Consider the following 12,254-nt stretch of genomic DNA (forward strand, 5'->3'; position numbering starts at 1 on the left):
GCCCGTAGAAGGAGGAAAAAGTAAGACAGATTTTCCCCTAGTGGCTTCAGAAAGGAACAGAGCCCTGCTGGCACCTTGATTTTTGCCCGATGAGACCCGTTTTGAACTTCTGACCCTCTAGAACTGTACGGTAATACATTTACGTTGTTCTCAGCCACCGAGTTTGTGGTCATTTCTTACAGCGGCAATAGAAACGCCAACACGGGGAGTGACTGCTCAAGACTGTGGAGCTCCTTTTCGGGGGGTGACGAAAACGGTCTAAAATTAGGTGACGGTGATGGTTGCATGACTCTGTAAACAAGCCAAAAATCCATAAACTGCACACTTTAAACGGGTGAACTTCGCGGGAGAAAAACGGTATCTCGATAAAGATGTTATTGCTTTAAAAAAAACCAAAACATGGGTAGAATCAAGAGACAGAAGCAGCTAAAGGCTGCTCTGGGGCCTGGGGACTAGAGACAGAACTCGGGGATTCAAGGCGTCTCTGAAGTTGGGGTCAGAAGGGCAGAGCCGGGAGGGGAAGGGAAATCTGGCCAGGTCTGCAGACACCGACAGGACGTCTCAGGATCGAGCTCCAGCCAGCTCGTCCCTAGAAAACCACATGCTCATTGTTTCTGCAGTAGCTGGTTCTGCTTCAAAGCGCAGGGACATGACGGAGGGGAGGAGCAGTCCTTGCCAGCTCTTGATTCAAAAAGAACAAAATCCACCAAAGACAACCGCCCCAAGACGCAAGAAAAGCAAGGAGTATCTAACCACAACTGAAGGAACGAATTGGAAGTGAAACATGAGCGCGCAGAATTGAAAAGACAATTATTGACTTGTCTGACGAAATCCCGACGAAAAGCATGAGGCAGGGGGGGTGGGGGGGGGGGAGAAAGAAGAAAGTGGTTTTGCTCTTCGCTAGTTCACTCACTACCGCAGGACGGGTGAGAGGGCCCCGTGTTACCACGGTTATTTTTTAACAAACGCCTTAAGCTTGGATTCTCGGCCAATGTTCTCGTGCGGCAGGCGTGTTCTTTTCCACCATTATTTTTCAGGTGAGAAAAATGATGAACTCTCGATGGAAAAAAGACAGCCTATCAGGGCTCAACAGATGATTGTGTTCCTGTTAAGAAAAGTTTGATGGAAGGCAGAAGGCAGGCCCAAGGCTAGTATTTCTGCCTTTCACCTGTCTGCATCTTCAGACTTCAGAGTCGTGAAGTCTTTAAACAATTAGTAGCTTGTTGAATAATAGCTTTGGAAAAGACAGAAAGACCACGCTCTACGGAAAGTCTTATGCCCTTCCTCAGCAGCGATGCTGCCAGAATAAGGAAATACGGAACAGATTTATCCACATTCCTGATCTTACCCTCCCCCACTAGCTCCGTTCCTTGGTCATTAGGACCATCAGCCTGGTCGGTGGCCATCCTACGTTTCAGTCATAATAGTGACGATTAGATCAGAAAGATGAGTCACCAGAGCACCCTCAAGGAAACTGTCAGCTTTGCTGGCACAAGAGGATCGCCTTCTAATCGACGACACACGCTATCCATCTTTCGGACTCAGTCAGCTCCCCTAATCCTGAACGGAATGCCGTGTACTTCCTCAGGCAACTGCTAATCAAGAGATTTATCTAAGGGGCATGGCCCGGCCACTCATTCCTGGCCCCCTTCTCCAGCCTGTATCCTATGTCGGATCAGATGTGAAGAAAGCTTTTTGCCTGAATACCAGACTTTAAGCTCCCTGCAAAAATGCCTTCAGAGAAACACGACTTGACCGCATGCCCTCAGATGCATTGATCTTTCTTTCCTTCTTTCATTTTAGAGGGTGATAAGAACATTTTTGGATCTTCAGTATAACTCTGACTCTTGTCTTCTCTCTTAACACCTATACCCTCTTCATTAATGGTGTGTGTCACGTGAACCCTTCTGAATCATTTTCTGGACAGTATCTTTTGTTGTAAGACACCTCCAAAACTTATCGCTAAGAGTGGGTAAGTAATTAAAGTGATTTAAGTGAACGAAATCACTCCATCTGGTCTTTATCTGTTTTCTATCCAATTACAAAAAGCAATGGAGAAAGATAAACTAATTCTGAGAAGCGATTCAGAAACCCAGAGGTCCTACTCACAGCAATCACTGTGAGGCTTCGAAAGCAGGTCTAACCCCATCTTCCCCTTTTCCCTGGAAACTAAGCACAGGGTGTGACAGTAGGGGCTTAGCTGGTCAGGAAGCACCTCCTCTCTGAGCTGGAAACATGCGTCCCTCATCACAGTTTTAGAGGTCTCTTGCCTGGGACAACACTTTAGAGAGAGGAAGACCGTTGTTTGGGAGATCCCACAAATGTTTCACCGCCTCGTTCTAGACCCACACCCCATGATTATTTCTCATCCCTTCAGTCCACCTAGGAGTGGCCGCGGGGAAAGAAAATAGTAATTATTGGTCATGGCAGTCGATGCCAGACCGGAAAACCATCTTCTCTATGGGGACGAACGGGTAGAGGCCGGGGACAGCTCTAGGAGCTGGAATGGAGGGATGTGGGGTGTAGATTCCAGTGCACCATGCGTCAGCCAGGTTCATCTCCCTTCACTTCATCCACAGCTCCTGGCAGGGGGCTGGGCCACACAGGGTTGTCCCGTCAGAGCCTGACCAGTGTTTGCCAACTGAGGAGAATGGACTGGATGAGGCCGAGGTCCCTCTAGCTTAACACACAAAGATGTTCATGTTGAACAGTGCTGGCCTGAGAATTTATACTTCGCAATGAGGGTCGGCAAACTGGCCTGTAGGCCAAATCTGGCCTGCCACCTGTTTTTGGCATGGGCTGCAAGCTAAGAATGGTTTTACACTGTCAAATAGTTGGGAAATATATATATACACACACACACACACACACACACACACACACACACACACACACACACAGACACTGCGTGGCCCACAAAGCCTAAAATCCTTACCTGCTGGCCCCTGGCAGAAGATGTTTGCCCACCCTGATCTAGAGAAGGAATGGTGTTCCTTATGATGTCCAGGGTCCACACCGGGTGGGCCTGCTGAAAATGGTGCTTCTATGACCAGGGAGAGCCAGCCACGGCTCCATGAGGGAGCAGCACGCTGCCTCCCGTGGGGAGCTTACACATTCTCACACCACTTTGCTATTGGAAGACAGCACTTGTGAATGGCTGTCCCTGTCCCTTCAGGCCGAGTCAGCATGAAGAACCCCAGGAAAAAGGGGACAAAGCAAATGCATGAGGCTGCCCTCTCCATAAGCTGAATAATGATGGAGAACTCAAAGGGATCCTTTGGGGCCAGTTGGGTTGGGATGCTGGCCAGAGGCCTTCTTGGGGAAAGCTGGGGTTTATCACATAGTTCTCCTTCCAAGTGTTGAAAAGCAGAGGGGTCTATACAGCAGACAGGGAAGGGATTAATTCTGCATGGTTACGGAAAACACCCCCCCCCCCCTCCCCCGGCCACACACACACTACACTCTAGCCAAGCAGGCTGGGACAAGTTTCTCCTGGAAAGAGCCTAGTTCTTTAGCTGTTTTTCAGTAGAAGATCCATCTCATGGGCCCTTCCGTGGGCCCTCAGTGACAGAGACAGTCTCCAGGGGTGGGTACCTGAAGGGTGATGTTGAGGGGCTGAAAGTGACACTCCGTGTCATCCAGCTGAATGAAGTTGGATGCATCCACAGACTCGCCGTACACAAAGGAGGTTGGAGACATGATTCTGAAAGAGGCAAGCATTTAATCCGTCACCCTAAACCTCGGTCAAGCAATCCACGGTCACAGTTGTCCTGAGAACCCAAACCTCTGTCTCTATTTAATCTAGAACCTTGCTCCCTCCAGTGTCTTCACCAAACCCTTCCCTTCTGGAATTGTTACTTCTTTTTCCTATAAGTGGACACAGCCAGATTTATGTTTTCCTAAACAGAAGCTTCCAGGAATGTCTTGTTTTATATTAAATCAATAAACTACACATACAAATATGTACTGAGATTACATTTCTAAAAGGAAGACGACGACAATGGTAGCTTTGAGTTCAGCTGTTTGTTGTTTTGTTTTTTTTTTAAAGTGGACCACAAAATTATACATGTTCTGTTTTATCATTTGAAAAACATTTTGGGGATTGAGGAATAACATGACAAGCTTTTAAGAAATAAATATAAACGAATTATGTATCTGGCGTCCTACACCCCACTCCGACAGATTCATTAAAACAACTTAAATGTCAGACCACCAAAACCACGAGAAATTAGGTATTAAAAGCTGAGTCTGTTCAATGATAGCATTTTTCTTCAGACTTCAAACAGTGGCTATTTAAGATGTGGTTAAGAATTCGAGCTCAGTTTGTAGCGATGCTTTCCACATTGCCCATGTGAACAAAATTGAGACGAAACCAAGCTCGGACTCACTTGAATTCCGAGACAAATCACGGATTCTAGATGACATTCTAGAAGCCACTCACTTGCCCAGACACGGTAATGTAAGATATCTGGTACCAAACCTGAACGGACAGCAATTCATCTACTTCCAACTTACATGTATTATTTTAGAAATGTAGTGAGTTTCTGGAGTGACCAAATGGCAAGAACTGATTCCTTTAAACTAGCCTTGTTTTACGTTCCTGGAAAGGTCAGAGGTTGACTCGCGGGTGTGTAACTGATGGCTTCAGCGGGGGCTGTTAACGCCTCCACAATGAGGCCTCCTAGGGCCTGACAGCAGGATCCAGTGTTTTCTCTTTCCTCCCCAAGGGCAGGGCTTGGTTCAGGCCATATTCTCACCGTGCCTCTGATGAGGCAAGTAAATAAACCGCACGTGGTTAAAAATAGAACAGAGGCAGATCTATGCTAACTTGCAAATATATTCCTCTGATGCCTCCTGTCTCAAAGACTTGACCAAAACACCCAGAGTGCAAGCACGCCCAGAGGCTCGTTGCAGGCACCCAGCGGCATGTGAACTCTTGCAGAATGGCCCTTCTGCAATGCGTTAACGCTTCCGCTTCTAGCCAAGGCCGGGACCCAGAAGCACTTGAGAAGTGAAAAATGAGAAACTCTGAACCTCTAGAAAGTTCAGCTTGCATCGGGGCAGGGGTTCAGTGGGTCCTCATTTGATCTACACTTAATTGTGCAAATCCTTTTTCCACTATCAAAGAGGTATGTGCTCTGTTTTCTGAAGCCAGAAACAGGAACTGAGTTCTCATTTTTCCAGGCCTGGGCTTTGGCTGAAAACCACCCGGGTTGCTTTGGGTCCCTGCAGCCTGCGGCCTGCAGCCCTGCCTTCCAACGCCAGCAACGCTGAGTGGCCGTGGACTTCCCCCTGGGCAGACGCCGTGCCCGTTGGATTTGTTCCCTGCCCATTCCGGACCACCACAGACGTCGGGAAGAGCCACCGCAGGCTCTGCAGAAGGGGTTAACAGAAGCGTGCAAAGCCAGCGCTGACTGTGAAGCTAATCGGAAAGGTGGACCTTTCTGCAAGGCAGCCAGGGTCGCTGGGACACATCTGGCTGTAACCTCTGGCCCAGCAGCGTTCGGCTGAGATTTGAATCCCAGACATCATGACACTCTGGAGGGGTGGGTGCCGGGAAAACACGCACATTAAGGTGTACAGAACGCCCAAAGAAATTATGGGGCTTCACCTTGCCGTCCAACTTCTTGTGTTACCCAGCAGGTGGGTGGGTAGCTGGGAAAGAGGAGAAAACAAGGAGGGAGGAGGGCACGGGCCAGTAGCTCTAGCTTTTGCCCTGCATTTCAAAGCTGGGAAGAAGTGGGACCGGCAGGGCCCCGGACTCCCGGCTACTCATGCAAATACAAGCAAGGCCCGGTGTGCCACCGCGGGGTCCCCCTGTGTTTTGGCCGGCCTGGCTACTCACCCAGTGATGGACGTGTCCACCTCGTGCATCAGCGGCACCGTCAGCGTGAGGGTGTTGTCATGCAGGGACTCGGAGCGCTCCACGTTGCCACTGCGCGGGAGGGAGAGGGGTGAGTGCCGGTCAGTGCCAGCTACCCGGCAGCAGGCTTGTTTGTTCCGAGTTAGACCTCAGTCCGTCACCCTCCGAGGGCTGACTGTGCACCTTACGTGTCCTCAGTTCTGTTTCCGGTCCGTGTACAGAGTCACGGTGGGCACTGTGTTGTCCCAGTTGCGATCCCCTTCCCAAGATGTGAGTACAGGTAGTGTGTCGGGGAGGTGACCTCCGGAGACACCAGTTGGGAGTGGAGGAGGGAGACAGGGAAGGGAAGGAAGACGAAGAAGGCACACGGTGCAAGCGGTCGGCGCTGTACTGGGGTTGGTCTCGCTAGGGGCATCTGGGAGGCAGCGTGGAACACACAGCTCGTCTTCCCAACTCAGTCTTCCCAGGGAGGTGGGTCTTGGTCCACGGACTCCTGAGACCCGCCACTCGGGGGACAGGGAGCATGCATTTCCTGGCACCTGCCCCACGCACCCAAGTGGGTGGGCTCTGGCCACAGAAAGCCTCGGCAGAGGGGCAGGTGCTGGGAGCTGAAAGCTGGCCGGTGGGTGCAGGGGCAAGGGGAGTGCTGAACGCTTATGGCGGGACCCCGCCAGCGCATGCGACTTCTGTAAGCGCTTGTTCTGAGAGCGGCGGGCCGGCAAGGTGCGGGCCCTGCCGCTGGGAAAGGGTCTGCTGGACTTGGGCAGCTGCTGCCCAGCTGGGGGCCTCACCCACCAGCCATGGAGCCGAGCAGCCGAGCCCGGGAGAGAGGCCCTGGCCAATCCTGTCATGAGAAAGATCACGACGGCTCCCTCTGGAGACTTCTGGCTGCGGCATGTCCACACACAGGTGTCCCCTTTGGAGTGAGAAAGGGGAGTGTTGTGAGGTCTTTCTGGAAAGGGGAGGGCAAGGAGGCTGATGCTGTTGGGTGGCCGCTTTGTGCCAGGCGTATTGCACAGCATGATCTCACTGGGTCCTAAGAGGAACCCCGGAAGGGATTACCCACCTCTGACAGGTAAGGAGCAGCTCAGACAGATTAGGGAGCTTGCCCAAAGGGACCCAGAGCAAACCAGGTCAGTCTGACTCCCAAATGAGGGCTTTTCCATTGTGATTCCTCCTCCAAATCTGATAGGAGATTTGGGAGGTTGCGGAGAGGGAGGAAGAAGAGGAGGAGAGGGAGAGAGAAGACGGAACTTGCTTTTACTATTTTGTTACATTTCCCAGATGATGGGTTCTACCACATGGCCTGAGTGTGGGACCCCGGCTGGAAGCCAAGCTCATCTTCCAGGGGTGGAATGCAGTAGCCCGGAGCCCGGCTGAGGTTTGGGCACGGCTCACTGGATCGCTCCCCACCACCCCCATTCCCTGAGGCAGGCAGAGTTCCTGCCTGCTCCCTGCCCTCCTTCTGCCCCCACTGCCTTCCTCTCCCACCAGAAAGTGCTAAAGGCAACAATACTTAAATAGCAGCCCACATCCCCTCTCCTTCTTTCTCCTATTGTTCTGAAACAATGGTGCTCTGTGACTCTGACCCCTGGCTCTTCATCCGTCTTCTGCATCTGGGGTGACATCCATCACTCAGAGGGCAGCCAGTCTGATGAAGCCGGATTGTCAGGTGTCCACCTGGCCTCTCCTTCCCCGGGGGGGGGGGGCAATAAAAGCCTTAGAATCACTGCTAGAGGCCCACCAGGCTGCAGAATGGATGGGACAGTCACGCCCTGGCCTGCCCCCTCCCCACACCCGGCATCCTGCCAGGTCTGAGTAATGGGTTCCTGAAGGAAGCGCCACCCCTTGCCCTACCAATTGTGCAGCCACCTGTGGCTGCTGGCCGCTCGGGCCCAATGGTCTCATCTGTCATCGAGTGACTGCTCCAGACCGACTGAAGTTGAAAAGTTGAGATACAGAGGCCAGACATCAAAAGGCTTCCGGTCACTCTGCAAGCTCGTGACTTGGGATGCTTTCCCAGGGTCTGCAGAGCCAGGCTGCTGAGAGAGCTCTGGAGGACTGTTTAGCCTCAACTTTATGTCCTCCTAAATCCACAAGTAGGCAGGAGATCTTCAAAGGGTGGTGACGGGGAGGACTGGACGATTGATATTTTAACTGTGGCTTTCAAGATAAGGGGCTTTAGGGATCTTTCAGTCATAACAGGGAGTCAAGAGCTGAGGCCGCCCTCTGGGGCAGTGAGACCAGTTTTCCCACCATCTGGCAAGAAATGAGTGCCGGCTAATATTCCGCTGCATGTTTAACATATAATACAGCTTCCTTAACATTTGTGATTCAAAGGCTAGAAGATTCTATTTCAATTATGTAAGCTGCCACTACTACGTGTCCCCTGATGCGATGTAGCAGTATTAATGCACAAAAGGGGGTGTTCTTGATTTTAGTAAGTTATTAGCATGATTTCTTATGTGCCTAGCACTGCATTGAGACGTACTACCCACTTAATAGGTGTTTGCTGAGTGGAAATGTGCCCAGTCTAGAGGCAGGGACCCCGGATAGTGGTTCTCAGCCTTGGCTGCTTCTTAGAATCACCCGATGAGACTATTTCAAGCTGCCAAAGCTCAGATCTCATGCAGACCAATAGACCCGAATTTCTGCAGGGTGGACCAGACATTGGTAGCTTTGAAAGCCCCCTGGGGTGATTCCAATGGGCATAGCTGGAGTCTACGGACATGTGATTCTAACAGATAGAGTTTTCACCGGGGTGCCCTGGGCTCTCCTTCTCTGACCACTGATTAGCTCTGGGTGGGGTTGGAAGGCAGGTGGAGTTCCCTCTTTTTAACCAGGGAAGTCGCTTCCGATGTCATTTATTTCCTGCCCAGGAATATCGACTGTCCCAGGTGGAGAGGGACGGAGAGTGCACCCTGATGGGTCGGCCCGACCACAGGGTTTTCTGTGGATCCAAGACTCAGCAGGAGAATGAGAATTTCCAGGTTTGATCAGCCATTTGCCTCCTTTTATTAAATTCAACGATCTCGTGCTCTGTGGGCAAACCGTGGCACGCGTCACTTCCCGCTTCAAAAACTTTCTGCCTTTGGGATGGAGGGCGGACTTCCTGAGCTACGTGGGCCTTCCGTGGCCCAGCCGGATCTCCTCCGTCAGTCGTCTTCCCCAGCCTTCCCCAGAGATGGCTCACGAACCCTGCAATGCCCACCACCTGCAATGGGTCTTAGGCTCTCCTGTGTGAGCTCTCGACGCCGTGCCTCTGCGTCCTCAGCCTGAAAACACACTCTTCTGGTAAATGCCATCCCCCGGGGAAGCCATTCTGGGTTCTAGCGATGGGAACAGACTCCATCTTCTCTATGCTTTGTATGCAGTTCTGTTAGGTCGCAGTCACGTTTTAAGTGGCCGGGAACCGTGTGATCTTCAAACAGTACGCGTGGGAAATAACCAAGTCTCACACAAGCCCGAAGCTCGCAAGCCCCGCCAATGGTCATCGGCGTCGAAACGCTAGTAGCCCGTGGCGCGGTCCCCCCTTGCCAGGCTAGAAGGTTCTGCAGCATTTCCGGCCTTGCTGGGCTGGCTGCGAACAATCACGGCTGTCGGTATTGACGTCTACTTTTTACACGCGCTTAGTGTTTGTTCACCACGTCCGACTAGCGCTGAACCGAAGGCCAGAGAGTCATTGCCTCTGGAGCGGAAGTCGGACACGAAAACGCGAGGGAAAGAGAGCCAAATAAACACTGTGACATGCGGCGCTCTTAGTTTTAGGAGAGAGAACATTCTCCGAAATGTTAGTGATAATGCTTTAAAAAAAAAAAAGAAAGGAAAGAAAGAAGATACAGAAACGGCACGGAAGCCAAAAGAGGCGACCGCGGTTGTGGACCGAGGGGCTCTGAAAATGTATGCTTCTGGCATCCAGTCATTCCCAAGGGAAAGTGAATCTGAATGCTGCCAGCTTTAAATAACACGGAGACTGAGGAAGGCCTCAAAGGAAAACAAAAGCGAAGGGCAGTGGGAGATACAATCAGGGCTTCTTTGTGTCTGCATCTCACCGGCGGTGCCTGCTGGTCTGTGCTTGTTGGGGACCGACCTGAGCTTCCCAAACCAGCGGCTAGAGATGGAGATGGGATACCTGAGGGCAAAGCCATTAGTGAGGGGCCCGGCATGGACTGCAGAGAATGGACAGACTCAGGGCTTGGGAAGGATCTCAGTCCGAGACTCTGGGGAATTGGTGCGTCTGTGAAAATTCAACAATCACTGGGGGGGTGGGGGGTGGGTGATAGTATGTTGGCTCTGATGCATGGTTTGGCTGGGGTATAAAAGATGCCAAGATTCAGAGGAAAGCACCAGACCAGGATTTCCTATGGTCGGGGGCAAAAAATCCAAGCTGAAACGTCAAGGATGTACTAGCAGAGAAAGGAGGATTTCTGGAGAAACAGCTTTTAGAGAGAAGTGCTCGTGGGGGCAGGGTGTCTGCCCTTTCAGGCTTCAGGGCACCTTGATCAGCACAGGGTGCTGTGGGGTGGGTGTGGGGTGCATCCCCAGAGAATGTAGGGGAAGGCGTCTGGCTTTCCCTCTCCTGGCCCAGTGAAGAGAGAGGGGCATGAAGAATCCAGAGACCAGCAGGGCTGAGGCTACTGAGTAAGGACTCTGTGTGAAGGCCAGTGTGGGGTCCCCTTTCGTCCCGTCCCTGAGGGTAGCCTCAGCTGAATGGGTCTCTAGCTGTGGACAGGCTGAGGTTGGAGGATATGAGGAGGGAGAGCAGCTGAGAACCCGCAGCAGGGGGCTGGCTGTGCAAAAGCAAGAGTTAGCTTGCAAACACCCCTGCGGCCGGGGGAGTGTAGACACCAGCACCTGTTAAGGGACGGGCACTTTTCCTGCTTCACACACACCTCCCACAAGCCCTGCTGCGAGCCTCGGGGGCTCAGGAACTCTCCCAGGGAACGAGGGGGCAGGAGCAGCATCCCTGGAGGAAAGCAAGACCATTCCCGAGAGAGACAGAGACAGAGACAGAGACAGAGAGAGAGAGAGAGGCAGGTAGGTTTCCCTTCTGCCGCTTGCCCACCCTAAGGGGCGAGAGCCTTCACTTTAAATCAAATTTTGATTATTTCAAGGGACACCTTAATCACAGGTTTGTGAATCTGCTGTGAGGCTTGAAGTGATTGAGACCTCAGAATGCACAGGACTGTCCTGGACCCCCTCCTAGGACAGCCAAAGAACCAACCCCCCCGAGCGGGCTTAAAGAGAGTACAGGACAAAAAGAAGATGCTTTAGGACTGCCGGCGAATGCGTCCCGCTTGCTGGATGAATCCCGCTGTCTCCTGGTCTCTCGCTGACGTTACGCAGTCATTTGCTCATTATCTGTCCCCCTGCTACCAGCCCACTGGTTCCCCAAGAGGAGGGGCTATGCCAGTGTCTTACGCAGCACACTGGCTTGTGCGAAGTGCTCGGACATTTGCAGACTGAAGGGGCGAAGCGTGCCTGCCCTCGCTAGTTCCTCTCTCCTCCCCTGTAGGAAGCTGCGTGTCTGCCTCCAACTCTAGACTGGAGCCTTCTTGAGACGGTTTGGGATGCAAGACTCCCCCTCACTCATCCAGGATCCCTCTCAGCCCCAGCTCGGTCCTTTGCCCATGACAGCCACTTGGCGATCGTGCACGGGGGGTGGGCAGATGGTCCCAAGCATGACTCTTGCTGTATCTGGGGGCCGGAGACGTGGCTGAGCCGGTGCCTGTTATCCCGTGCGGCACGTCGCCCCTGAGCTGGCCCCAACGGGGCTCATTTGAAGAGTCTAGGACATGTCATTCTCTAGAACTGTCATTCTCAGCTCCTGAGGGCATTCTCCTCATAGGAAGGCTTGGGTTAGTTTCATGAAGCTGAGCTCGCTGCCTCCCTCTGCACCCCAGATCCTGCGCATTTTCAGGTCGGAACCCTGTGCCAATAACCTTGTGACTCCACAGAGCATCTCTCCCTGGTTGACTTTCGGTCCTTGACCGCTCACTCGGTGTCTGGCCTTCCGACTTCCTGGCCTCTATTAATCATGCAGGTTCTTCGTTTTGTTTTCTCACCTTTTTCAGTGGTCCTTGCCTGACCTTGGCCTTCAGGGAGTTTGGTTCAGATCTCCAGACCACCTCCAGGATGGACTTAGGACTCATGGCATGAAAGTTTGTTTGGAGGTTAAGGCAACTATAGATAAGACATGATAACTGAAAGCAATGCGTGATCCTTGACCGGACTGTGGACCAGTGAAAAGTGACTGAAGAGTCACTGGGACGACTGGGGGCAATTGGAACACAGACTGTAGATAACAGCATTGTATCAGCAGTCAAATTTCCTGAATTTGCTAACTCTATGTGGTTATTTAAGAGAATGGCTTCCTTCTTAGGACGTGCAC

At 52.1% G+C, this 12,254-nt stretch overlaps 1 protein-coding gene across 4 annotated transcripts in view; it reads right to left on the reverse strand.

Moving 5' to 3' along the window:
• ITGA9 (integrin subunit alpha 9) overlaps positions 1 to 12,254 on the reverse strand; it is a 357,217-nt gene that overhangs the window by 80,613 nt on the left and 264,350 nt on the right. For all 4 annotated transcript variants that reach the window (XM_053903994.1, XM_053903996.1, XM_053903995.1 and 1 more), the window contains exons 21-22: positions 5,846 to 5,935; positions 3,595 to 3,703 (exon numbers count right to left, since the gene is read on the reverse strand). In XM_053903994.1, the coding sequence (XP_053759969.1) occupies positions 3,595 to 3,703; positions 5,846 to 5,935 (199 nt within the window). The remainder of the gene's footprint in view (positions 1 to 3,594; positions 3,704 to 5,845; positions 5,936 to 12,254) is intronic.

Source organism: Panthera pardus, unplaced genomic scaffold, assembly GCF_024362965.1.
Source record: "Panthera pardus isolate Hobbes unplaced genomic scaffold, ASM2436296v1 HiC_scaffold_16, whole genome shotgun sequence".
Lineage (NCBI taxonomy): Eukaryota > Metazoa > Chordata > Mammalia > Carnivora > Felidae > Panthera > Panthera pardus.